Below are 26,182 nucleotides of genomic sequence, written 5' to 3'. Positions count from 1 at the left end.
TAAGCTTGAATCATTCGAGTAAGAGATATTCGATTCCAAATCCGGACTCGAAATGTCAGATATATAAGATTCCAATAGATTCAAAATTTATGTATGTGAATCTACACGCTTTTTAAGTGCCAGAGAAATATTTTAAAGAAGAGAAATTCACCAAAAGAGAAAAAAAAATGAAGAGTTATAATAGCGTGAAAGTCTGAGTGACAAAACTAAATACAAATCTTTGTTGTTTTTGAAGAATAGATTCATCAAAAACGATAAAAATATATCCTGAATATCACACTTATCACACAAAAAGGTGAATAGTGCAGACCATGTTCCAAAGATGAGCGTAGCTTCGTAAATTTGACAAGAAAATCAATTAGAAATTTTCGATGTTGTAAGCTTGTAAAAGTGGGATAAATTTTGAAGATTGGTTATGAAACTTAAAACTTAATACTAGTGTCTTTTAACATTGTTAAGACGCCAATTAAAGTTGTGCTAGTTATGTGCACATTAATTTTCTTATTTTGTCAATTAAATTTTGCGTTAGTTTTGCTAATATATTTTTCTTAATCAGTTCAACAAAATATTATCTTATTTTATACAATAATTTTATATTACAATTATTTGATATAATCCCTATCACCACTCGATCATATCAACTTACAAAATACTTCTTCTTTTCTTTCTTTTCAATTTAAAGTATAAAACTCAATTTTCATTATAAAAAGTCTATTTTTTTGGTTATTTTTGGTCTTGTTTCTTACGGTATAAAATTCGTTTAAGTTATACATAGTGGTGTGAATGTATGATTTTCATCGAGGGGTTCAAAATATTAAATAAGCATGCTAATAGCATCCAAAAATAAATCGGGATATATATAAATATTGCGGATCAAATATAACTAACTAGATAAAATTCAACTTTATTTCAACATGCACTAACAATAAAATAAAGATAGTTAAAAAATCATATTACAATTTCTATTTCTTAGCCTTGTTGAGTATGTATGGAAACAACGAAACAAAGAGGAAGAAGGATGAGAGTGAGGCTAGGAAAAAATATCAGCAGCAAAAGCAAGAATCAATGAGAGTGAAAGAGAAAAGACCAAGAGAGAGCAAAAGGAAAAATAAAAGATTTGTGTAGATAGGATTTTTCTATTTTCTAACTTTGTAATTAGGAATTTAAAATATATAAATTTCAATTAGATTTTAAAGAACACGAGGACGAAGGATGTTAAGCTTGAATCATTCAAATCGAATATACTCAATTCCAAATTCAGATTTAAAATGTAAGATATATTCGATTTTAAATTTCAACTCGAAATTTCTATAGGTGAATCCACATGTTCTTTCAAGCGTTGGAGAGACATTTCAAAGAAGAAAAATTCACAAAAAGAGAAAGTAAATAACGAAGAGTAATAATAGCGTGAAAGCTTTAGTGACAAGACTATATATAAATATTTGTTATTTTCAAAAACAATGTACCGTGAATAACACACTAAGCACACATAAGGTGAATAGTGCAAATCATGCTCCCAAAGATGAGCACAGCTTCACGAATTTGACAAGGAAAAGAATTAGGGATTTTCGATGTTGTAAATTTGTAAAATTGGGATGAGTTTTGAAGATTTTGGATTATGAATCTTAACCCCGGTGTTTCTTAATATTGTTAAGACGTCAATAAATGTTGTGCTAGTTACGTGCACATTAGCTTTCTTATGTTGTCAATTAAATTTTGATTAAAAAAATTCTTAATTCTTAACATAATATTTTTTTTTTAAATATAACTTTTTTATTATGTTAATGTAAGAAGAATTGCAATATATAGTATTTTTTTGTATAATTTTAATTTAAAATATTTAATTATTCTAATTTTGAAGTTTAGTTAAATGAATTTTTTAATAAGCAATAAATATCATATAAATTGGATAAAGGAAGTAACTTTTTTGTTAATCTAATTTTGAATTACTCCTTTTTTTAAAACAAATTAATATATATAATTTGAATAAAGGAAATATTTTTTTGTTTTTTTCTCTCCTACTGTGCTCATCAGTTTTGTGATGCATCTCTGGCAAGTGTCAGCAATATCAGCTGTGGTCTCAGAAGCTGAACCGCTCTCCAATTTCTGTATAGTAAATTTTGGGTTGATTTAGTTGCAGGTTTTTCTTTTTTTCTTTTCCTTCTATGTGAAGTCAAGAAATGCATCTTCATCTATTCTCTGCCACCACTCTTTCTTCCTCTGGTCTTTCCCCTTCTCTCTCTGTTTATTTTTGCCTTTATATGTTTATGTTTATGTGTGAAAGATTGGATTTTTCTATGTGGGGTTTGTGATACTGATGAAATTATGCTTATTTTGATGAAGGAAAAGGAAAAGAAGATGAAATAAAGAAGAAAGAATGGTCACCACCACCTTGCATAGAGCTGTCTTTAGGCTATGGAAGTTCAAGCCATGTGGTTGAGGAAGAAGAAAACCATACCAAATCCTCCAACTCTGTGTTCACAGCAGCTCAGTTTCAAGAACTCCAACTCCAAACTGTGATTTTTAAGTATATAGTTTCTGGTCTTCCAGTTCCTTTTCATCTGTTTTTCATCATTTGGAATAGTGTTTCAAGCTCCTTGGGTGAAGGTGGAATCTACAAGCTATACCCTACCTGTAAAGTTCCTCTTCTAATTTGGCTCTAATCTGTCCTTATTTAATCTTGTGTTTGTTAATACCATCAAGAAAAAATTGCATCTTTACTTGTATTTCTTCCTTTAAATATGATTTCTTTTCCATGTTCTGTTAGTTTTTATGCTGTCTATTAAAGAATGTGTTTTTTCTTGGTTGAACTGTTGGCAATTTTTTGGATGATTCTCCTTTTGTTTTTAGGGGGAACTGTGGTGTTTCTTTCTTGATACTTGAACTTTCTTCTTTTTGAATAACAGAGTTGAAAAGCCTATTGATAAGAATGCTGAGATCTCAAGAACATTGAACCGACTTTGCACTATTGGAAATGGATTTTTTAGTATCTGAAACTTGGTACATTGGATGAAGTTCAGTTGCTGGAAAACATTTGCTTATGTTTTTCTTTGAGAATGCTTTTGGATTCTGTTCTCTTTCGAGTTTTGGCCCTTTACCTTTTGTATTAGTTTTATTTTTCCTGATGTCTACAATGCTTTGAGAATGCTTTTGGATTCTACTGTTTTATTGCCTATACTGTGAGATGCATCCTTGTGGTGGTCATTATGCATCGAAGTGTTGGTTTATGATAAAACATTTGCCCTGTATTTGATTAGATTGATCCTTGGTGAATTTATTGTGTTCATTCATTCCGCCATCTTCCCTCACAACAGTATTAGGGGAAAGCGTTGTTTGTTACGTCATTCTGACTATATGAGCTCTAAATTTTAATAACTCAATAGCTTATAGGCTTACTTGTACTTTTATCATCTAAAAGTCTTTAACTTAGCTTGATGCGGGGAATGAATATCTGATGCGGAATATTCTTTGATAGGTAAGGGCTAGGGTAAATGTTTAATCCATGTTATATTCATTTGCACAATGAAGAGCTTGGCTATGTGAATATTTAGGATCTTTGAAGCATGTTATAATGCTTTGATGTTTAATAATATGTCTTCTGGTTGCAGTGGGACGATTTGATTATTCGAGCATGACGGATCCTGAACCAGGGAGGTGTAGAAGAACTGATGGGAAGAAATGGAGGTGCAAAAGGGATGTGATTCCAGGTCAGAAGTACTGCGGGCAGCACGTGCATCGGGGTCGGCGTTCAAGAAAGTCTGTGGAACCTTCTGAATATGTTATGAGATCAGATGATGCAAGTATCAGTTCCAAGAGATCTAAACTGTATGCTAGTTCTGATGACCCTGGCAGCAAATGTGCTCCTGCAAGTAGTAAGACTTCCTGTTTGTCTTCTACTAGCAGAGGTTACCAATATAACAGTATCGAGGACTCATCTGCTAAACCAAGATTCATTAATTCCGGCAACGGCAGTGAGAAGCAAGACAGCCACATGACTTGCAATAGAAAGGACACCGCAACTTGCGTAAGAACCCCATCTTTCATTGCTAGTGATAATGCTGATAGCAAGAACATTGTTTTCAATCGTATCAGTCCCAGCAAAATCAACCAAAAACAGAATTGCGGAGATGCTAGGAATGATGGTGCTTTGGTTCCAATTTTTGGTATATCTACAAAGAGTGATCTGCCACACACTACAGGTAAACCACAAAATCCAATATGTTATCATTGAGGAACTTCTTTCCCTCTTCATTGTACCTTCTCTTTCATCGATTTAAGAACGGTAAATCAATTATAATTTCTGGCTTCATATTTGATAGTAATAGATAACATTTTATATTTTCGTCTTCTGCATTGGCTAGATTTTGTTTGGTAGGTTTTTAACAATCTAACCTGGAGTTAGAGAAAGTTTTCAAGTAATTCTTTTTGGCATATCATGTTAATATAGAACCAAGTAGTTGTAATTATCTATACAAACCATAAATTGGCGATGACATAATCTGCATAACCGGTTAAATAACGTAGAAGTGTCCATCTTTTTTACACCGTTAATTTGAATGAGGATTCTATTGTCATACAATTTTGTCAGCAGCTGATATCTGCAGGAATTCAAGCTCAGGTATGACATATTGTGCCATTTCCGATTTTGGTCATCATATGGACCTTCCACCGGATTACTTTATTGACTGTAATTCATTCAAAAAGAGTGAAGGAACTGGTCTTGTTTGTAGTTGTTATTTTCCTATTTTCTATGTGGATACAAAACTGATGTTTCATATCACCATCTCAAGTAACAAGTTGAGCGATTAGCTACTGGAGTTGTTTGACTTGAGGAACTCATCCTAGCAATATAGACACTCAAATTGTTAGTTCAACTTCATCTAAGATTCCAGATTACCGCACCTCCATGCCCTTTTAAAATTTTTTTTGTTCCCCTTTTCCTATCAACTTCAGTTCTTTTCTGAGTTTCAGGACCTTTCCAAATGTCTTCCCTCCACCTCATCTTTCCACGTAGATATTTACACAACACACACACTTTGGTTGAATAATTCTTATTCGCTTGAGTAAAGCGAACAATGTGATCATTTATTCTGGGAAAATTTATGATGGGGTCACGTTCAAACGATATTTCATTTTCAGTTAGAGACGATCAACGTCTCTCTTATTATGCGGGGTAACTTACAGAGACCTCCTTCAATTTTTTCACTAAGCTTTGAATCTTCTCATTACAATCTATTTTACATTTCTCAACCGGTTAATCCTATCAATCTTCAGAGTAAGCTCACTTTTACATTTCTTTAGCTTTTTGTATTTCCGATATTTTTGAGAAAAAGGATTCACGACGGTCTGTTTCTAGGAGATATGAAGGGTGATGGTTGACCATAGAGCAACCTGATGATCTATTCGTAGACTTTTTTTTTTTAAATCCTTTTGCGCTAAAGCTGTGACAGTGGAAGGAGAAGTTCTTTTTATGCTTAACTTTCCTTTTATTAGCTCCCACCTTGATGATTGTTGAGAATAGCTCATGCTTAACAGTTAATCCTTTATATTTGTTGTAACACAGGCTCAGAAATTGAACAACAAAGGTGCAGAAGATCGGATGGTAAGAAATGGAGATGCCGCAAGACTGTTGTTCCTTGTCAAAAGTACTGTGAGACTCACATGCACAGGGGAGCCAACAGAAAAAGGGTAGCCTCAGTCTCGGTTGTTGTCCCGAAACCTTCCCCATACAGGTTTTGCCCACCCAAAAATGATGGTACTGGAAGAAACTTGAACACCAGTCTCTCCATTTTCACAATCCCAGGCCGTCAAAACATTACAGATGATGATTCTAACAGTAACAGTATTAGTGATGCCACCACCATCACCGATGAAATACAAGCCTTTGTGTCGCATTAGTTGAAAATCACGGAGAATTTGTGATGTTAGTGTTGTTCTTTTTGGCAAGATGTTTGAACTTGGAGAGTTGAGAAGTGTCCATCAAGGTGATTTTGTGGTCATGTACAAGTCCTTAGCTAGTTTGTAAATCTTTTAGGATTGAAAATTCTGTTTTGTAATAGGTTTGATGGGATCAGATAGACATGTACTTTTTCATATACCTATGGGCTAATTGATGACTATTTTTGTTACAAAAAAATGCTGCTAATGATTTTAAACAAAAACAAAAAAAAGTTAAAGAAATCAGAGTCTAAAGCCATTAATATGTTGGTTTTGACTTGTCATCTCCTTCTTCTCTAAGCCCTCTTATTCATATGTTTACAAGTGATTACAACCATTTCTCTGAATATAAATGATAATTGCTTTGTAGGTGATCATATGGATGCTTAATTAAGGTAGGGAATTAGGATTAGAGAGAAGACAACAAGATGGCAAATGACCTAATTACAAAGCATATATGAAGTTTTTGAAAGCTTAATATCTTTGATATATGGTACTAAACCTTATCATTAATAAATATCAGTTTCTTTTTGACAAATAAAAAATTAATATGGGAAATAATACTAAAATAATGTAATATCTTAGGGATTATTCATACCATTGCAACCTTTTGCATTGTTAAAATTCAAAAGACTTTTTGCTTACACACAATCCCATGGCCAATTATACGTACGTACAATGAAGAATATTAATTGTACTGTGATCTTAAAGACAAGGAAAAGGGGTTTGTGATATACTTTTACAACCTTTGTGTAAAGATATAATGAAAAATCTTATAGAATGACAAAGGCTTATATAGAGCTAACAGGTCCGAAAATATGTATACTTAAATATATTTTTTTAAGTATACAGAGGTTATATGGTATTTGACTATATAATTGTAGATCTTCTCATTAAATCAAGGGAAAAAGGGTGAAAAATATTCCTCAACTTTTATTTATTAAATGACTTTATCCTTACCATTAAAATGAAGTTATTAATATCCTTATTGTTAATAAAATTTTCACCCGTGCCCCTATATTGACGGAAATCCCCAAATCAATTAAAATTAACCCGATTTCTTTGTTTTTACCCATTCCTCTTTTTAACCCATAGCTGATCCTTCTCAAAAGAAGGATTAAACCCATTTTCACCCACAATAACAAGTTACTATTGCTGTTGATTTATTGAAAAAAGGAATCTTTGTTAAATTATGTAAATTTGAAAGTTGATTCAACCATACAAACACAAACATTTCTCCGCAACAAGAACATGGAAATATGTAATATATTAATGCAACATCTTAAGATATTTTGATACCTTATTTATGAATTATAGTTTACTCATTTGTTATGTATGTTTATGAAAAAATATACATAACTTAAAAATTCAAATTACATATTTAAATAAAAATTCAATTTCAAACTAACTTGATTTTAAATCATGTCCAAACAGGCTCGAAAACAAATCAGTTACATGGTGGTTTAGATAGAAACAAGAGATGTGAATTAGGAACATTAATCCAAGTCTATCAACAGAGGTGTCGTGGTGTAGTTGGTTATCACGTCAGTCTAACACACTGAAGGTCTCCGGTTCGAGTCCGGGCGACGCCATTTCATGTTTTTGTTTTTCAGAACTTTCAGTGTTCAACTAAAATAACGCATTATATTATATTAAATTAAATATTTAAATTTTTAAGTAAAAGATAAGATACTAATTAGTACTGCAGTAATGTAATATCTCAGGGTATATGGCACATTTGAACTTACTTAAAACGATAGTATACTAAACTATATGATAAAGAAAAACTTTGAAGTATAGGGTTTCTTTCCTTTCAAATATTTAAACACCGGTTTACTTTAATATATGGTACCCTATAACCATATATATATATATATATTTACTTACACTTTTTTTCCTTATGCGCGCAAGGAATATACTCATATACTAGTAAGTTATTTAAACTGTTTAAAATTATAGCGGGTTCCTACTTACATTAAATTTGTTAGAAAGATTAATTTAAAACAGCAAAAATAGTTGGAGGTATATATAATTTGGATAACCAAACAGTTGAGAATCCATATCTTCATTAATATAAAGCGAAAATAAAATAAAGTATTCCACCTCTTATTAACAAATGTAACATTATCGATACTGACGGTGAAGGTCTAGGTAGATGACTTAATTGAAAAAAAAAATCCCACTAAAATTTATTAGAATTCAACAGATTATAAAGGACACTAAAATTCATGCCTTGTAACCAAAAAAAATAAAATAAGTTACAGGCATGATATAGTCCTAATTTGCACTATGATGATATATTCTACTAGTACTATATTTCTTATATCCAATATCGTTGCAATGAATATTTACAAGTGATCGAAATTAGGACTAAATTGATCCTATCAAACTCAACAACCACCGCCTCCACTGTTGGGTTTAATTGATAGGTTGAGTTTAATTGATAGGTTGAGTTTAATTGATAGGTTGAATGAGAAATGGAGGAAAAAAAAGTAGAGGGAAAAATGATTTGTTCTCTCCTGCTTTATGAAATAAGCATTAGTCCCACTTAGGTAGTGGAAAGAAAAAGTCTCCTACTTAAAAGTAGAAGCACTCCTTCATGTTGCTAAAGGGTCTCCCCTCGCGCCGCCGTCGTCGTCACTCGGCTCGGCTATGGCTCGGCTACGGATTCGGTCAATTGATTGATAATCTTTTTGGACCAAATTTTCTGTAATTTTAATTAATTAATTAATATTATTTATTTATTGAATTAATTAAGTGAAAAATCCTGATCCGTGACCCGACCCATTTTTTTCCCGAATTAATCCTAACCCGTGACCCAAAACCTCGGGTACGTTGAGGGGAGTAATTTCCTTAAGGACACACTGTGTATTCAGTGGGCTCGATTTTTGTTCTGACATTAATTTTTCTAGATATTATTATCATTTCCAGTTTCAATCCAGATTCTCTCTTTTATTACTTTCAGTAGTTATTGTTACTCTTTTAATATTTATAGTATAGTTTACTAACAATCTTAAGGAAATTACTATTATTTTTGGTTTCTGATTAAACTGTATTCTGTTTTGGAGACTAAAACCTGTGTGGTTTTCTTCTCCGTATGAAATAAATATTATGACTTGAAGAGTATAAAAACTTCGTTGGAATATTAAATTTCATACTTGTACAACGATTTGAAGAATATAAAAACTTCATCGTTGTTGTTATAAAAAGTCTGATATTCTGAAGTATTAAAGACAGTTTGTCTATTTTTGACAGTGAAAAGAAATGACAAGTGATACTGCTACTACTTCAGCGACTGTTGCTGCAATAAGTCGTACTTATGTGCCACCGACGGAAAAATCAGGAAAATTTTCTGGAGCCAACTTCAAAGGATGGCAGCAAAGGGTGTTCTTTTGGCTTACCACTCTTGGTATGCAGAAGTTCACCAACGAAGACCCTCTTGTGCTCGCTGCTGATATGCCGGCCAATGAAAAATTTATGATTACTGAGGCATGGACACAAGCGAATTTTCTATGCAAGGACTACATCCTAAGTGCTTTGGATGATGATTTGCACAATGTCTACAGTGCTATGAAAACTTCTAAAGAATTGTGGGATGCACTTGAGAAGAAGTATAAGATTGAAGACGCATGCTTGAAAAAATTTATGGTTGCTAAGTTTCTAGACTATAAAATGATAGATAGCAGAACTGTTGGAACCCAAGTTCAAGAACTACAACTTATTTTTCATGATCTTATTGTTGAAGGTATGGTAGTTAATGAAGCATTTTAAGTGGCTGCAATGATAGAAAAGTTGCCTCCTTCGTGAAGAGATTTCAAAAATTATCTAAAGCAAAAGCGCAAGATAATGAAGTTGGAAGATCTTATGATTCGTCTCAAGATTGAGGAAGATAACAAAACAGCAGAAAAGAAGTCGCGTGGAAATTCAATGATCATGGGAGCGAACATTGTTGAAGATGCTGCTCCAAAGAATAAGAAAAGAAAGAAACCTTTTGGAAAGAATCAGGAGCAGAACAAGAAAAAATTCAAGGGCAATTGTTATAATTGTGGTAAAGTTGGCCACAAAGCTTCAGATTGTCGTCTTCCGAAAAAGGACAAAGGAAAGTGACAAGCCAATATGGTAAAAAATAAAGAAGGTATGGATGATCTGTGTGCAATGCTATCAGAATGCAACCTGGTAGAAAATTCCAAAGAATGATGACTTGATTCGGGAGCTACGTCGCATGTTTCTGCAGTCCGAGAAGATTTTTCTACTTATTCCCCTGCAGCACCTGATGCGACTATCTATATGAAAAATTCTGCAATGGCTAAGATTGAAGGATATGGTAGAGTATTTCTGAAAATGACATCCGACAAGGTGGTGACGCTGAACAAAGCTTATCATGTTTCAGAAATGCGAAAGAACTTGGTGTCTGCCGGTCTTCTTATCAAGAATGGATTCAAGTGTGTTCTAGTTTCAGACAAAGTAGTTGTCAGTAAAAATGAAATGTATCTAGAAAAAGGCTACCCCACTGAGGTTCTTTTCAAACTAAATGTAATGGTTATTAATGATAATAAAGTTCAAGCTTCTTCTTACTTACTTGAGTCAAATAATTTATGGCATTCACGTTTAAGACATGTCAATCATAAAATCTTGCGAAAACTGATTAACTTAAATATATCGCCTAACTTTGATTGCAATAAATCAAAATGTCAAGTATGTGTTGAATCTAAGTATGCTAATCATCCTTATAAATCTATTGAAAGGAATTCTAGTCCCTTAGAATTGATTGACACAGACATTATGAAGTCTACACCAACTCGTGGTGGAAAGAAGTATTTTATAATTTTTATTGATGATTGTACTCGATATTATTATGTGTATTTGCTTAATAGTAAGGATGAAGCAATTGATGCATTTAAGCAATACAAGAACGAAGTGAAAAATCAATTGAACAAAAAGATAAAAATGGTTAGAAGTGATAGGGGTGGAGAATACGAATCTCCTTTTGAAGAGATATGTTTAGAATATGGATTTTTTCATCAAACTAATGCCCCTTACACACCACAATCAAATGGAATTGCGGAAAGAAAAAACCGAACATTAAAAAAAATGATAAATGCTTTATTAATAAGTTCCGATTTACCGCAGAACTTGTGGGGGGAAGCTATCCTTACAGCTAATTGAAGACTCAACAGGGTGCCCCACAATAAAACACAATCTATTCCATATGAACTATGGAAAGGAAGAAAATCCAACTTGAAATATTTTAAAGTGTGGGGGTATTTAGCAAAGGTCCAAGTTTCTTTGCCCAACAGGGTAAAAATCGAATCAAAGATCGTGGATTGTATTTTTATTGGCTTGCTACAAACAACAAAGCTTGTTGATTTTTAGTTCACAAATCGGACAATTCTAAAATTCATGTTAATACGGTAATTGAATCAGATAATGCTGAATTCTTTAAAAATATTTATCCGTATAAAATTGAATATGAGTCCTCAAGTGAAAGATCTAAACGACCGCGAGAAGAACCAAAGAAAAGTAAATCAACCAAAGAGGATCCAAGGCGTAGCAAACGTCATAGGATATCTACTTCCTTTGGAGCAGATTTTGTGACATTCTTGCTTGAAAATGAGGCTCAAACATTTAAAGCTGCAATGTCTTCTTCTGATTCAGTATTTTGGAAAGAGGCAATCAATAGTGAGATTCAATCAATTTTGAATAACCATACCTGAGAATTGGTTGATCTTCCTCCTGGAAATAAACCTTTAGGATCAAAATAATTTTTTAAAAGGAAAATGAAAGTTGATGGCACTATTAATAAATATAAGGCAAGACTTGTGGTCAAAGGTTATAAATAAAAAGAAGGCCTTGATTACTTTGACACGTACTCGCCGGTAACAAGGATAACATCTATTCGGATGTTAGTGGCACTGGCAGCTGTATATGATCTTGAAATCCATCAAATGGATGTTAAGACGACTTTCTTAAATGGAGAATTGGAGGAAGAAATTTACATGGAACAACCTGAGAGTTTCATAGTTCTAGGTAAAGAAAGGAAAGTGTGCAAACTTGTTAAGTCACTTTATGGACTTAAACAAGCACCTAAATAATGGCATGCGAAATTTGACCAAACAATATTGGCAAATGGATTTAAAATTAATGAGTGTGACAATATGTGTTTACATTAAAAATACTCCAAATCATGAAGTAATTGTTTGTTTATATGTTGATGACATGTTGATAATGAGTATAAACATTGCCAATATAAATGCTACGAAGCGTATGCTTGCTAGCAAATTTGACATGAAAGACTTAGGGGTTGCTGACTTGATCTTAGGAATTAGGATCCATAAAACTCCACAAGGTCTAGCATTATCACAGTCACATTATATTGAAAACATACTTGATAAGTTCAAGTATTTAAATTTTAATGTTGTAAAGACTCAAATTGATGTAAGTTTTGCACTTCAAAAGAATGAAGGTGAATGTAACTCACAATTGAACTATGCACGAGTTTTGGAAAGTTTGATGTATATTATGAATTATACACGACCAGATATAACATGTGCTATTAGCAAACTGAGTCGATTTATGAGTAATCCCAATCAAACTCATTGGATGGCAATGAAACGAGTATTGGGGTATTTAAAACACATTCAAAACTATGTTTTGCATCATAATAAATATCCCATAGTAATTGAGGGATATAGTGATGCAAACTGGATCACCGGATCATCTGAAGTTAAATTCATGAGTGGATATGTTTTCACCATTGGTGGAGGAGCAGTGTCTTGAAAATCATCAAAACAGACATGTATCGCCCGCTCTACAATGGAGTCTGAATTTATAGCTTTAGACAAGGCCGGTGAAGAAGCTGAATGGCTCCACATTTTTTTGGAAGATTTCCATTTTGTCCCAAACCTTTGGCACCCATATGTATACATTGTGATAGCCAAGCGGCAATAATGAGGGTAGGAAACGTTATGTATAACGGAAAATCGCATCACATTCGATGGCGACACGATACTGTTAGACAACTATTCTCTAGTGGTGTTATCACTATTGACTACGTTGAAAGATCATCGAGGGGAATGGGGTTAAGGCCTAGGACAAGTCATCATGACGGTAACTCTACCTAGTAGACTAGAGATCCCAAGAACTAGGTTCAAAGAGATCAAACAAAGTTATGATTGGCGGTTCAACACTGTCAAATAACTCAAACCATTCTCATGATAATGACAATGTTCAGAAACAAGGATAAAACCTTTAGGCTTTTTAATGAGTTAATAAAACATTAAAGGTTTTTTAATGATTATCTAAGTCTGACGGAAAATGACTAGATAGTGTGTCTATAGGACTACACGTTTAGAAATCACCTATGTGAGTGTGAAGTATAAGCCGCTTCAAGGGGAATGACGGTAAAGGCCCATTCTTTATGCATTCACGAAACCAGGCGGTGTTCATGGCCAAAACGAACACAACCGTGAGAACCATAGATGGTTGATGATTAATTGTGTGACTTATGTTGTCTAGTTATACAACAAAGTTCGACGATTCAAAGATATCTCATCTACCGATTGATCGAGTATATCCTATATAAGTTCACTATGGAAAGTTCAAAGGGAAACCTACTTATTCAGATGCAATTAATCTTCGCTTGTATATCACACACTTATCCGTGCATTCCTTTATCTTGTAGCCATTCCCCATTCATGTGGGGGATTGTTGAGTTTAATTGATAGGTTGAATGGGAAATAGAGGAAAAAGAAGTGGAGGAAAAAATGATTTGTTCTCTCCTGCTTTATGAAATAAACATTAGTCCAACATAAGTGGTGGAAAGAAAAAGTCTCCTACTTAAAAGTAGAAGCACTCCTTCATGTTGCTAAAGGGTCAAGAAGAGGGTCTCCCCTCGCGTCATCGTCGTCGTCGCTCGCTCGGCTCGGCTACGGCTACGGCTTCGGCTTCGGTCAATTGATATGATTGATTGATAATCTTTTTGGACCAAATTTTCTTTAATTTTAATTAATTAATTAATTAATTAATATTATTTATTTATTTAATTAATTAAGTGAAAAATCCTGACCCGTGACCCGACCCATTTCTTTCCCGGATTAATTTAAAAAATATTTCCCTCTATTTTTCCAACAGATTTTTTGAAGGTTGCAACCTTATCCGAAAAGTTGCAAACATTTTCTCATCAGACAAACCTTTTTCCCAACATGTGTTTTTTCTTAAAAGGTTCAAATAGGCTATATATATCTGTTAAACTCGTGTGATATACTGCCTTCGAGTGGTTCGCAGACACCAGAATTTGCAGTACCTCTATTTTGGTGAGTAAATCGTTCTATCCTGGGAGGAAAGATTCCAAAACCTCGGGGTTGAGGGGAATAATTTTCTTAAGGACACACTGTGTATTCAGTGGGCTCGATTTTTGTTCTGACATTAATTTTTCCAGATACTATTATAATTTTCAGTTTCAGTCCAGATTTTGTCTTTTATTACTTTAAATAGTTATTGTTATTGTTTTAATATTTACAATACAGTTTACTAACATCCACAACCAGCTCCACCACCACAAACACCGCCTCCCATTTTCTTGGAAACTTAAGAAAACCCCTAATTTTGTCTTAAATTGAAAAATTATTCTTTAGAATTGAGAAAGGAATTGACCCAAATGGAGAACATTGATTACAGAGGAATGATTTATACCTACCACTGATTCCTAGTAGTTTTGGATTGAGGCCTAGTTGATTGATTGATGATAAAGTTTCCTGTTCTAAGAAATTTTTTTGGTTCCTCAATTTCTGAATATTACATACCATCCTATCATAAATTTTTCGATAGACCCCCAAAAGTGTGGAAACTTAGGGATTGAGGCTGTAGTTGATTGATTGACTGATTCATTTAAGCGTTGGAAAAAACCATTGATAGAACTAAAATTTTTATTTTGTGGTGGGTGGGTGGGCGGCAGCACCTGTTAAATGCTGACACTACTATTCCACTGCCTGATTTTCAGAAGGTTAGGTATCGAATAGGATTGAGAAAGATGATGAAGTTAGTGTGATCCCTGTATTCTCAGAAAGTTGTATTAGAATATCAGGTCTTTCCAGAAGCTTGAGCAACTCAGAGAAGTCCCTGGTTACGTGGACAGGTTGGTTACTATTCAATGGCTTGAAAAAATTAATCGATTCTGCATATCCAAGCATCTGGGCTTGTTCTGTTTCACTTTTTCATGGATGGTTGGAAACGGAAAGGGAGTGATTAGGGGAAAAATATCATTTTGAGGGATATTTAAGTGAGAATGAAGGAGGTGGTTGAAGTTGAAATTTTCAGGACTTGGATTTTTAGATGTCAGCTGACATCTACATTTTTTTAGCAGGGCATTGATATTGCTATGGCTTTGAGGTATCCCCAATTGTGAAACGTCTATTTGATCTATTCCGTCAAACACTTTTACACATTTACCTTGGAAATGAAACAACTGATTTTATCCCACTCAATGGGTTGACAGAAACCTAAGAGTTTCCTGTACTTTATAGCATTACCAGCCAACATAATAAAGGAAAAGGTTGGGGGTGGGGTGGGGTGGGGGATATATACTTGACACATCTATCTGACCTCCTTCACCATCCATGTGTGTGCTTTCTACCTCATCCAATGCTGCAGTCTTTTTGTGGATACTATCAACTACCAAGTGGCATTGTATTCAATAGCATCAAGTGTATACTATTTTCTCTTCATTCTTTTAGCTGTTTCTGGCGAAATAAGTGTTGGAACCCATTGGTTTACTTATTTCCTTGCAGAATGTCTATGGTTCACTGCACGGAGGAGCGGTTGGAGATGTACCATTAAGGGTAGCAACTGCCTGTGCCCGAACTGTTGTGGGAAAGGATAAGGAGCTCTTTCTTGGAGAATTAAGCATATCTTATCTCTCTAGCGCTCCTAGAAATGTGAGCCTTTAAGGCATTTGTTTTGTCCTCTCAGCATTCTCTGTGTTAAATATTAATTTTTACTGCTTACAGCTTAAGCATCAAGGAAGAGCATATCAAGATTTGGGTGGTCTTTCTTTTTTCTTTTCACCTGCTACAGTGCTGAGTGTGTGTGATTCTTCTTACAGTTTGGTAAATACTGCACAGATGTTTTTTGTTTAACAGCAGACATGGGGAACCCATATGGAATTATAAGATGAGAAAGTCACAGAACTGGCCTAGACTTACAAAGTAGGAACAGGTCTTCATTAAAAAAAAGTAGGAACACAAATGTCATGTAGAATTGTCTCGTTTTAACCATGCTACTCCCTCCATTTCACATTACTTGGCCCCTGTTGACCCGACACCCCCCCCTTAAAAAGCTTTAATTAGAGGTGTATTTTACTAAACTAACCTTATTATTGATGCTTCGGAACTCTAAATTTGACTACTACTACTACTACTTTATTTAGTTATTTAATATTAAGGATAGAAAGGGAAAATATATTAAAATTCTCTCGATTTCATAAATTGGACAAGTAAATTGAAACAACTATTTTTAGTATGGGGGCCATGTAATATGAAACGGAGGAAGTATTTGTTTACTGAGGTATAAAAAATATATTTGTCAACACGATAAGTTAGCTATTTGTCTGCAATATTTATGTGTTGAAGTACAATACCCATCCTGCCTTTTCACTAATTTATTTCTCTTTTTGGATTGTTGGTACCCACAGACCGAAGTACTAGTTAATGCATCCATTATTCGAAGTGGAAGAAACTGACTGTGGTTGCACTGGATTTTAGACTAAAGGATTCTGAGAAACTTTGTTACATCTCTCGTGCAACATTCTATCACATGCCTGTAGCAAGTTTATGAACTAGACCTAGTTCATCACATTAAGCCAAAGACATCCTGCTGGTATGTATATCATTTCTTCAATATGTATCCTGCAAACTTCTGTGGCCTTTCCATCCGTGCGTGTTGCCTCATATTTGAGTTCATCTGGTTGTAGTAACTGCTTTCCAGGAATCTGATAACACGTCCAATTTCTTCTCATTGATAATGTTTGGAACTAAAAAACATTACTTAAAAATTTAAAATGCTAATTGAAGCACTTTTTGTGGAGCTTTGTCAAATTTAAAGCATCCTACATTCCTCGGCTACTATGATAAACTTCTTCAATCAGCTTGGTTCACAATGTATTGACGTGTATCAGTTCCAAAACTTACGTTCCCTTTGCAATTGTTTACAGAGTTTCACAACTTTATCAGAATCGGGAAAAGTTCAGCTGTGTTGCTTCAAGTGTGTGTTTTCGTATCAGAGGCCCTTAGAAACATTTGTGTAAATATGTTGTCTTCCTTTCTGCCAAATAGTGATAATCTGTTGGCATCATAATCCAGTTACAAACTCAAGTAATGCAACAATTCCTCTTTTTAAATGAGAATGGAAAGCAAACCATTAGTCTAAGACAATTTTAGTAAACATCATGTACTTATCGATGCCTTTTCTCTAACGGGTTAACTGATAACACTATAAGAAGAGTAAAGTTAACCTTTTTACATTTACGTACACTTTATCGTTTACACAAATTTGGAATATGAACCAAGATAATATTTATTAAAATTGATCACTCTTGAATTAGTTTTTCTCCATTGTAAATTTTACGAGGACATGACTTTCTTCCATCAATGAAACCCAATATTGATGCTGATGTTTAAGAAAGGCAAGATATTATTTCTGAACACCATCATCATATCATATGCTTAGTGAGCGTTTGACCTCAAGTAATTTTTGAATAAAAATTTGAAAAATATTTGGGAATTTGTGTTTGTTCATACAATTTGTCATTATTTGGCAAATATATTTGGTAAAATCCCCAAGTTTTCAAGTTCTAAAAAAAACTAGAATTGGAAAAGTTTTAAAAATTTAAAAATAACCTCAAACTTTTATATTTTATAAAAACACTAATCATTTATTAATTTCAATTAAATATTTATCTACCAACTTACTCCATTAATATGATCAACCAATACCATTAATCCCTTTTAAATAAAACTTATCTATAAAAATGTCTACCGACCCTCTTTAATGAAATTTCTCTCAATGAGGCCAACAACCATAATTCTATTAAAGGAGTGTAATATTATTTGCAAGACTACAGAGGAAGTGAAAGAAAGCCTAAGAATGACAAAGAGTTATTTAACTACAGTAAAACCTCTATAAATGCATATGTTTGGGATCGAAAAAAATATTCATTTATCGAGATTATTAGTTTATCGATAAATGCATAAAATGATAAATAAATATTTATTATTTTAGAGAGTATTTTGCAGTATGTGTTAGAAGAAAGAAAAAAATATTTGAATCAAGAATTTCAAAAGTTTAAATCTAGGAAACTAAAGGTGTAGTCTTTGCATATTTATTATTTAAATCTAGGAAAGTTAAACGAATTTAGTGAAGTTTAATGTTTCTAATTGTATTCATGTATATATAGAATATGAAGAGATTTTATGTTAACTATAAAAAGAAAAAGCTAGATGTTTAAAAATCATAATTCAAGTATAATGTCTTCTCATTATTTGAAAGACGTACAAAAATCATCTTTAACCAATAAGGATTAGATTAATTTTGATTTTGGTGAGAAGAAAAAACAATCAACTATAGAATCATATTTTAAAAAGAAATAGACATTGGTCTAGTATTATTGACTGATTAAATATATATAAATTCTTGATGTATTCTAGTAATTATTACTTTATATTTTTTCTGGATCTTTAATACTTTATTTTTAATTATTATTTAATGCATTTAGTGAGAATATTACTTTAATATAACTGACCCAAGTCGGGATCGAAGAAAAATATTCATTTAGCGAGATTATTACTTTATCGAGGTTTTACTGTATAGACAACCTCTTTGCGTAATGTAATTGAAAGAATATTTGGTGCATGAAAGAATAGATTCAGAATACTACGACAAGACATGAACAACTATAACTTAGACATACACGTAAAAATAGTAGTTGTTTGTGCTGCATTACATAATTTTTTGCGTGAAAATCAAAGTAGTGATGATATGATCATTGATGAAAATAATGAACAATCGACTCAGAGTAACAATATTGATTCGTCTTCTCGGTCATCTGGTCTAGAAATGAAAGCTTGCCAGAAAGAGATTGTTCGTAGAATGTGGAAATATTTTATAAAAGAATCGTTTGTTATTACCTCTTCCGAAAAAGAATGATTTGAGTGACAAGATTGAGAAAAAAATAATAATTTATTTTTAGTTTGATTAATGTATTGCTCTCGCCTATATTGTTATTTTGTTGTTGTTGATTGTTATCAATTATATTATAAAGTTATTTTTTAACGGAACATGTTCATTATAAAATGATAATACAAATTCATGGGTATTTTAAATAATTTTTAGAACTTACAGTACAAAATAATATTTTTTGAAATTTCACCGAAACTTTAAAAAAAATTATGGTCTAACGCATGATAAAACTTCACTAAAATTTCTTCCAAAAATAACATATCAAGAATATTTGAGAACTTCGGCCAAACGGCACCTTACTCGTATCAAATTTATACTAAAGGCGAGTGGTACTGGTAGTACTACTGCACAGATAATTTTAAAACATTCATTTTTCATTTTTAGTGCAAAAATTATCAACAAAATTATGGACTAATTCGATAATCGAACCATTAACAATACTGACGACAATTCAATTCACATGCGAACTGACTATCTCCTGAGGGGCCAAGTATAAAAAAAGGCGGAACCACAAATAGCATCCTTATCAGGCAAAGGCAAGATAGATGGGGGAAGAGAATTCAAAACCCAAGAGTTCATACACCAAAGACACAATTATCTCCGATGAATTATCTAAGGAGGCCGTTGCTTTGGTGGATCTTCTCTTCATCCAGATGCGACAGGGCGATTACAACATTCCACGTCAATATGAAGTTAAGGACTCATTCTCTGAACTCACTCGCAGCTGCCTCAAGGTCCACAACATCCATCCCGGCAAAGTCTCCTGCATTCTATCTGTCAAACCTTCAATCTCGGTAAAATGTTTCACCGATCTTCACTTATGTTCGGTTTTTGGGTTAAATTCTACGAAACCCCTTTTTAAAATTCTAGCTCCCCAGTTTCGTGGAGTAAAGGATTTCGCTAATTATTGAAGGGTTGAGAGTTATAGGGCATACTTTTTATGCGATTTGCTGAAGCATAGAAGGATCATCCTGTGTGGAACTTATTTGATCTGTTTTTTTTTTTGGGTGATGTGGATCATCAGGTTGAAGCTCTGTTTCTTTAATTTGAAATTGATGACATATAGGTGAGGGCAAGCCTTTTGATGGCATTTAGATCACAGGTTCCAGTTGTGAACAGCCCTCTCTGCAGAACTGGTTTTGATCGATCTAAGGGTGACAATTGGGCGAGTTGGGTTAAAGTTGGGCGTGTAATCTATTTAGATCAAAATGTGTTGGGTAATGGCTCATAGAATGGGTCAAGGTACATCCCAAATCAATTTCTACTAAGTTTTAATTATTTTATAATATTTTAGTACCTAATAAATTTATTATTTTTTTTCATTATGGCTATATATAACATATCAAATGAAAAAAAAGTTTTTTAAAAGTATTTTTGATAAGATTTCTCTCGAGTCAATTTGGGTTACATATCAATGTAATATTTAATGGATTGGGTTTGATTTTGGCACCCCTAAATCAATCTTAAACCCATGAGTTGATTTTTGGAGTTAAAGCAAAGCCAATTCTTGTTATCTGTTCACGCAATACTGAATCCTCATGGTATATTGTCCATGCTCTAAATACCAAGCCTAAGCGAACAAAATAGTGTTGGTCCCATATTGCTGTTGTTCATTATATGATAGATATGATCATCTCAGGAAAATACTGTATACGGTATATGCACGTTCTCCTTTTACACCCATATACTAGCCAGGATTACTTCGTGTGTAAGCCATTTGAATTTGAAGAAAAATAGACTAATTTGGAATATTAAATTAAACTATTCTTTTGCGAAACAACAGAACAGCTTTGTTTCATTTGTGCTTTTGTTTTCTTCTAGTTGCCTTCCAAAGTTGAAGTAGTCTTGTATTTTCCATCTGATTAGTGAGGAGCCTCTTTATTGTAGAATTTTTATCGTAGCATGCATGGAGGAGCAGTTGGAGCTGTCGCAGAGAGGGTGTCAATTGCCTGTGCCAGAACTGTTGTAGGAAAGGATAAGGAACTCTTTCTTGGAGAATTGGGAATTTCATATATTTCTGCTGCTACAACCAATGTGAGTATTAAAGCTTTCATTCAAGTTTCACTAGATTTTATTGTATAGTAACAATTTGGTAAAAGCAAATGCACATAATAAAAGGAGATCTCATTCTTCTCTCTTTCCCTATACTTATTTCCCTTTGTATTTGTGTCCTCTCTAGGCAGAGGTGGTCGTAGACGGGTCTATCCTTCGGAGTGGAAGGAACATAACTGTCGTTGCAGTTGATTTTCGGCTCAAGGACTCAAGCAAATTGGTCTATACCTCGAAGGCAACATTCTATCACATGCCTATCGCAAGTTTATGAACTTAAACTCAACACATTAAGTAGATACATTTGCTAAACACGTTCAGCTAATGTATAATGGCAAATCATTGGCATCACTAGATGATCAAAGACCAAGCAACCCAGGTTTAATGATTAGAGAGTGTTATAATATTTGATTGCTTTAGTTTGGTAATTTACAGACATTATTTTGTACGCTAGTCTCTCGGCACGCATTTTGTGTGTGTATCATATCAATTAATATTCAAAACAATAATATAGAACTTGCATAAACTCGTAAATTCTAATCAAAAGCTTCAATCCTAATCCTTCCCTCCATGCCTCGAGAATTCATCTTCCTTTATTTTTAATTGTTTTTTTCTTACAATCCACAAAGTTCCAAACAGTTGGGTGAGGCTATTCATTCTCTCAAGAATCTACACAAGCTTTGAAAAGTCTCAATTTAGAGAAGGGTTAAATTTTGTATGCACCAAATTGTTATGAGCTTTTATAAAATACTGTAAAAGAAAATGAAAAGTCTATATACATAAATGTTGTCATCAATGGAATCTCAAAATACCAAAACAGAAGCATAAATGGGGATGAACTTTTTTAAAAAAAAGGTGTACACATTTAGCTTGCATTATTATTGGCAGACTAAACACCCTCCCCTTTACTCTATCCGTTCTCTTTTACATGTCAAATTTTGATTTAGCACACCTATTAAGAAATTAATGATTGATATAGTGAGTTTAACATTTTACCCTTATTAATCACTAAAGCCATAATCCAACTTCCAAAACATTTTGGTACTTTAAGCCTATAGATGGATTGATCATTTAAGATTTCAAGAAATTCTACATATTTCAAAGATATAAACTTTCTAATAAATTGAGGGTATAATAGATAATACTCCCTCCATTCTTTTTTTATCTATTATACCCTCAAATTTGACAAGTAAAAAAGAAAATCAAATTAGAAAATTTTTGACAAGTAAAAAAGAATGGAGGGAGTATTAAGCAAAATTGCACAATAACAACATGCATTAACTATTTGGCTGAGGGAACAATTCTTCCGTTTATTATTTGATTCAATACAATTGATGAGATTATATTTAACATACAACTTTGTTATTACTTCCAAACTCTTCAAATTTTTTTATCTTTTATTATTTAATATTTAATTAATTAAATGATTTATGATGTTTTAATGGGAAAAGGGTCTGATATACTTCTCAACTTTGTCATTTAAAACTTATATACCATTCGTTATAAAAATAGCTTATGCATATCCTTACTGTTATACAAATGACTCACATATAATATAAAAATTTATTTATTTATTCCTAGCCAACTGGAATAGAAATACTGTTGTTACTGACACTTTCTTTAATTGGTGACTTGGCGATGGACATCCCAGAAATCTTTGCTCCTATTACTTGTTATATCACAAACCAAATGTTTTCAAGAGGATAAAGAAAAATTTAAGTAGTAAAAAAAAATACTTATTTTGGAAACTTGTGCGTTCTAGGAATGAACATGGTATAGTATATATCGAATACCATACTGAAATCAAAATATTCTGTATCCATTTTATAGATATTATGATATAAATATATATCAGGAAATTGTACAACCAAAAAAAAGATAAAGAATTTGTCTTACTATGGACACATGCACTTTATTGCTAGGGATTAATTATATGTGTCTTACGATTTAACAACCAATAATAAATATATAGGACTATGTTTAATTTAAGGTAATGTTATTTAAATTTTGCATCTTTAACTACTCGATGAGATTGAAATGTTCTTTTTGTGGAATTGTTTAACAAAGATAGGTTAGTCTAATATGATTGAGGCGCTTTTTTAAAAATTAAAGTTATAATTTTTTATCATATGAATATATATATATAAGTCGAAATCAAATAAATTATAGTTATCAAATGATCATACCATAAAATATCGAAACTAAATTTAAAAATATAGAAGCATAGCGAGCTAATTTGGTATGGTAATGATATAATACTTTTTTTTAGTAACTGAAAATCAAAGTTATCATACCATGTCCACCCTAGTACGGTTCCATTTCGGGATGCATTAGGGGCCGTTTGGTTACTTGTTAGAGTTATGCAGATATTAATTATGTAGGGTTTAGTTATGCAGGATGTAGTTATGTAGGTATTAGTTATGCAGGATTTAGTTATATAGAGTTTTAAAAAAATTAGTGAGCTAATTCTTATTTCTTAATTTCAAAATGTTCAGTGAGGCAATATGATTATACTCATTAAAATAAATAACTATCTAAATAACACATTAAAATTTAAATAAATACCAATAACTAAAACAATAAAGTAAATAACAAATAACTTAAAGCAATTAAGTAATTTGTATTGAATATGATTAAGCAATCAAGACAAAAAAAGGGATAAATATGTAATTTATTATTTTAATACATATAGAACTAATATTAACATAACATATTTCACCTTCTATTCCGCATAACTTATACATAGATTCCCTCATAAGTTAGATAAATATTAATTATGTAGGATTAAGAAAACGCAACCAAATATTATATAAAAATAATAGATAGATAACTTTTATCCTATTTGTAAACTAAACATGATACAAAATTAATACATAAATAATCAAAATTAATACCTTGTTGATTGGTTACGGCGAAAAAGGGTCAATGGAATGAACAATATATCAGTGCACTTATATGTTCAACAAATTGCATAGAGTTTTATCTTTATCAGGCAGAGTAGTAGGCAAGATAGAATGGGGGAAGAGAGTTCAAATTCCAAAAGTTCATACACCAAAGACACAATCATATCCGAAGATTTATCTAAGGAGGCCGCTTCCTTGGTGGATCTTCTCTTCAGCCGCGTGCTACTCCACGGGGACAACTTTCCGCCCCAATATCAATCCTTTTCTGAACTCACTCGCGGCTGCCTCAAGGTCCACAACATTCACCCTGGCAAAGTCTCCTGTATTCTATCTGTCAAACCTGCTATCTCGGTAAAATGTCTCACTCATCTTCACTTCTCTTCGGTTTTTGGGTTAACTTCTACGAAACCCCTTTTCTAAATTCTAGCTTCCCAGTTTCGTCGAGTAAAGGATTTCGATAATTATTGAAGGGTTGAGAGTAAGGGCACATTAAGCATACTTCTTTATGCGATTTAATTTGCTCAATTATTGTAGGATCATCCTGTGTGGAACTTATTTGTGTTGTTGCTTCACTCTGTTTATTTTTTTTCCGGGTGGGTGGGGTGTAATGGATCACTGAGATATCAAGTGCACATAAAACTCTGTTTCTTTTCTTTGGAATTGCCGAGGCGAGCCTTAGAGCAATGGGACAATTGCTGTTTTGATGAAATATAGATCACAGGTTGGAGGTGTGAACTACCCCTTTGCAGAAATTGTTAAGAGTCACTTACATAGTTTTGATCAATCATAATCCCATAAGCTGATTTTTGGAGTAAGAGCAAATCCCGTTCTTATTCTCAATTCACGCAATATTGAATCCTCGTGTTATTTTGTTCATGCACAGCAAAGAGTTAGTCTCATATTAGTATATTGTCCATGCTCAAGATACAAGTCTTGAGTGTGCAAGGGTGTTGGTCCCATATTGCTGTTGTTTATCATATGATCATCTCACCTCATTTCTCCTTTTACACCCATACTAGCCAGGATTTCTTCAGGTGTAAACCCTTTGAATTTGCAGACATACATAGATTTTTTTCAAATATTAAATTCCAATATTCTTTTGCAAGACAACAGAACCGCTTTGTTTGATTTGTACTTTTGTTTTCTTCTAGTTGCCTTCCAAAGTTGAATGGACTTGCCCTCAGTATTGAGTCTTGTATTTGCCATCTCTGACGAGTGTGCAACCTCTTTATTGTAGAATATTTATCGTAGCATGCATGGAGGAGCAGTTGGAGCTATTGCAGAGAGGGTGTCAATTGCCTGTGCCAGAACTGTTGTAGGAAAGGATAAGGAACTCTTTCTTGGAGAATTAAGAATGTCATATATTTCTGCTGCTCCAAGCAATGTGAGTATTAAAGCTTTCATTTAATCTCCTTTTACCTCAATGCCACTAGATTTTATTGTATAGTAGCAAATTGGTAAGTGCAAATGCACATCATAAAAGGAGATCTCATTCTTCTCTCTTTCCTTATTATTTATTTGCTTTTGTATTTGTGTCCTCCCTAGGCAGAGATGGTCGTACACGGGTCTGTCATTCGGAGTGGAAGGAACATGACTGTAGTTGCAGTTGATTTTCGGCTCAAGGACTCGAGGAAATTGGTCTACACCTCGAATGCAACATTCTATCACATGCCTGTTGCAAGTTTATGAACTTGAACTCAACACATTTAAGTAGATACATTTGCTAAAGCCGTTCTGCAGCTCCAGCTAGTGTACAATAGCAAATCATTGATATAGACTCAAGACTCTCTATCTGTAATCGCCAAAGCAATATCTCGCATTATCTGAGATTCCCTCAATTGTCTTACCAAGTGTTGCTTGGGAAATCTTAGTAGCTTAGTTGGTTGATTACCTCAACTCCCACCTTGTTGGGGGGTTTAATTCTTTGATTCCCCATATTGTAATCCCCTCCCCCATTTCCCCTTTCCCTACCCCCAATTTGAAAAAAATAATCAAGTGTCGCTTGTTGAAATACACAATTGAACCATGATTTATTGAAAGAGAATGAATGAAGTGAAAAATCA

General features: G+C 33.2%; 3 protein-coding genes and 1 non-coding gene across 4 annotated transcripts; all 4 read left to right on the top strand.

Annotated features, from left to right (window-relative positions):
- The first annotated feature begins 2,036 nt into the window (after positions 1-2,036).
- Positions 2,037-6,145, top strand: LOC129884759 (growth-regulating factor 9-like). The gene is made up of 4 exons (XM_055959042.1): positions 2,037-2,223; positions 2,344-2,634; positions 3,609-4,199; positions 5,564-6,145. The coding sequence occupies exons 1-4, from the start codon at positions 2,181-2,183 to the stop codon at positions 5,896-5,898; spliced, it is 1,260 nt and encodes a 419-aa protein (XP_055815017.1). The 5' UTR covers positions 2,037-2,180; the 3' UTR covers positions 5,899-6,145.
- Positions 6,146-7,455: 1,310 nt separating this feature from the next.
- Positions 7,456-7,529, top strand: TRNAV-AAC (transfer RNA valine (anticodon AAC)). Its single transcript has one exon. It is a non-coding gene; the product is annotated as a tRNA-Val (tRNA).
- A 12,110-nt stretch (positions 7,530-19,639) lies between these two features.
- Positions 19,640-21,742, top strand: LOC129886660 (uncharacterized). The gene is made up of 3 exons (XM_055961441.1): positions 19,640-19,961; positions 21,055-21,201; positions 21,347-21,742. The coding sequence occupies exons 1-3, from the start codon at positions 19,713-19,715 to the stop codon at positions 21,488-21,490; spliced, it is 540 nt and encodes a 179-aa protein (XP_055817416.1). The 5' UTR covers positions 19,640-19,712; the 3' UTR covers positions 21,491-21,742.
- Positions 21,743-24,125: 2,383 nt separating this feature from the next.
- Positions 24,126-26,169, top strand: LOC129886659 (uncharacterized). Its single transcript, XM_055961440.1, has 3 exons — positions 24,126-24,470; positions 25,357-25,503; positions 25,665-26,169. Exons 1-3 carry the CDS (start codon positions 24,231-24,233, stop codon positions 25,806-25,808), a joined length of 531 nt encoding a protein of 176 aa, XP_055817415.1. The 5' UTR covers positions 24,126-24,230; the 3' UTR covers positions 25,809-26,169.
- The last annotated feature ends 13 nt before the right edge of the window (positions 26,170-26,182 follow it).

The sequence above is a fragment of the Solanum dulcamara genome, chromosome 4 (genome assembly GCF_947179165.1).
Source record: "Solanum dulcamara chromosome 4, daSolDulc1.2, whole genome shotgun sequence".
Classification (NCBI taxonomy): Eukaryota; Viridiplantae; Streptophyta; class Magnoliopsida; order Solanales; family Solanaceae; genus Solanum; species Solanum dulcamara.
Note: the sequence above shows the minus strand (reverse complement) of the source record. Positions and strands in the feature narration are given on the sequence as shown.

Coding starts and splice junctions, on each gene's coding strand:
- LOC129884759 (XM_055959042.1), top strand. CDS start 2,181: ATGCATCTTCATCTATTCTCTGCCACCACTCTTTCTTCCTCTG. Junction 2,224..2,343: donor CACCACTCTTTCTTCCTCTG/GTCTTTCCCCTT, acceptor ATTTTGATGAAG/GAAAAGGAAAAGAAGATGAA. Junction 4,200..5,563: donor TGATCTGCCACACACTACAG/GTAAACCACAAA, acceptor GTTGTAACACAG/GCTCAGAAATTGAACAACAA.
- LOC129886660 (XM_055961441.1), top strand. CDS start 19,713: ATGGGGGAAGAGAATTCAAAACCCAAGAGTTCATACACCAAAGACACA. Junction 19,962..21,054: donor CTGTCAAACCTTCAATCTCG/GTAAAATGTTTC, acceptor TCTTTATTGTAG/AATTTTTATCGTAGCATGCA. Junction 21,202..21,346: donor TTTCTGCTGCTACAACCAAT/GTGAGTATTAAA, acceptor TGTCCTCTCTAG/GCAGAGGTGGTCGTAGACGG.
- LOC129886659 (XM_055961440.1), top strand. CDS start 24,231: ATGGGGGAAGAGAGTTCAAATTCCAAAAGTTCATACACCAAAGACACA. Junction 24,471..25,356: donor CTGTCAAACCTGCTATCTCG/GTAAAATGTCTC, acceptor TCTTTATTGTAG/AATATTTATCGTAGCATGCA. Junction 25,504..25,664: donor TTTCTGCTGCTCCAAGCAAT/GTGAGTATTAAA, acceptor TGTCCTCCCTAG/GCAGAGATGGTCGTACACGG.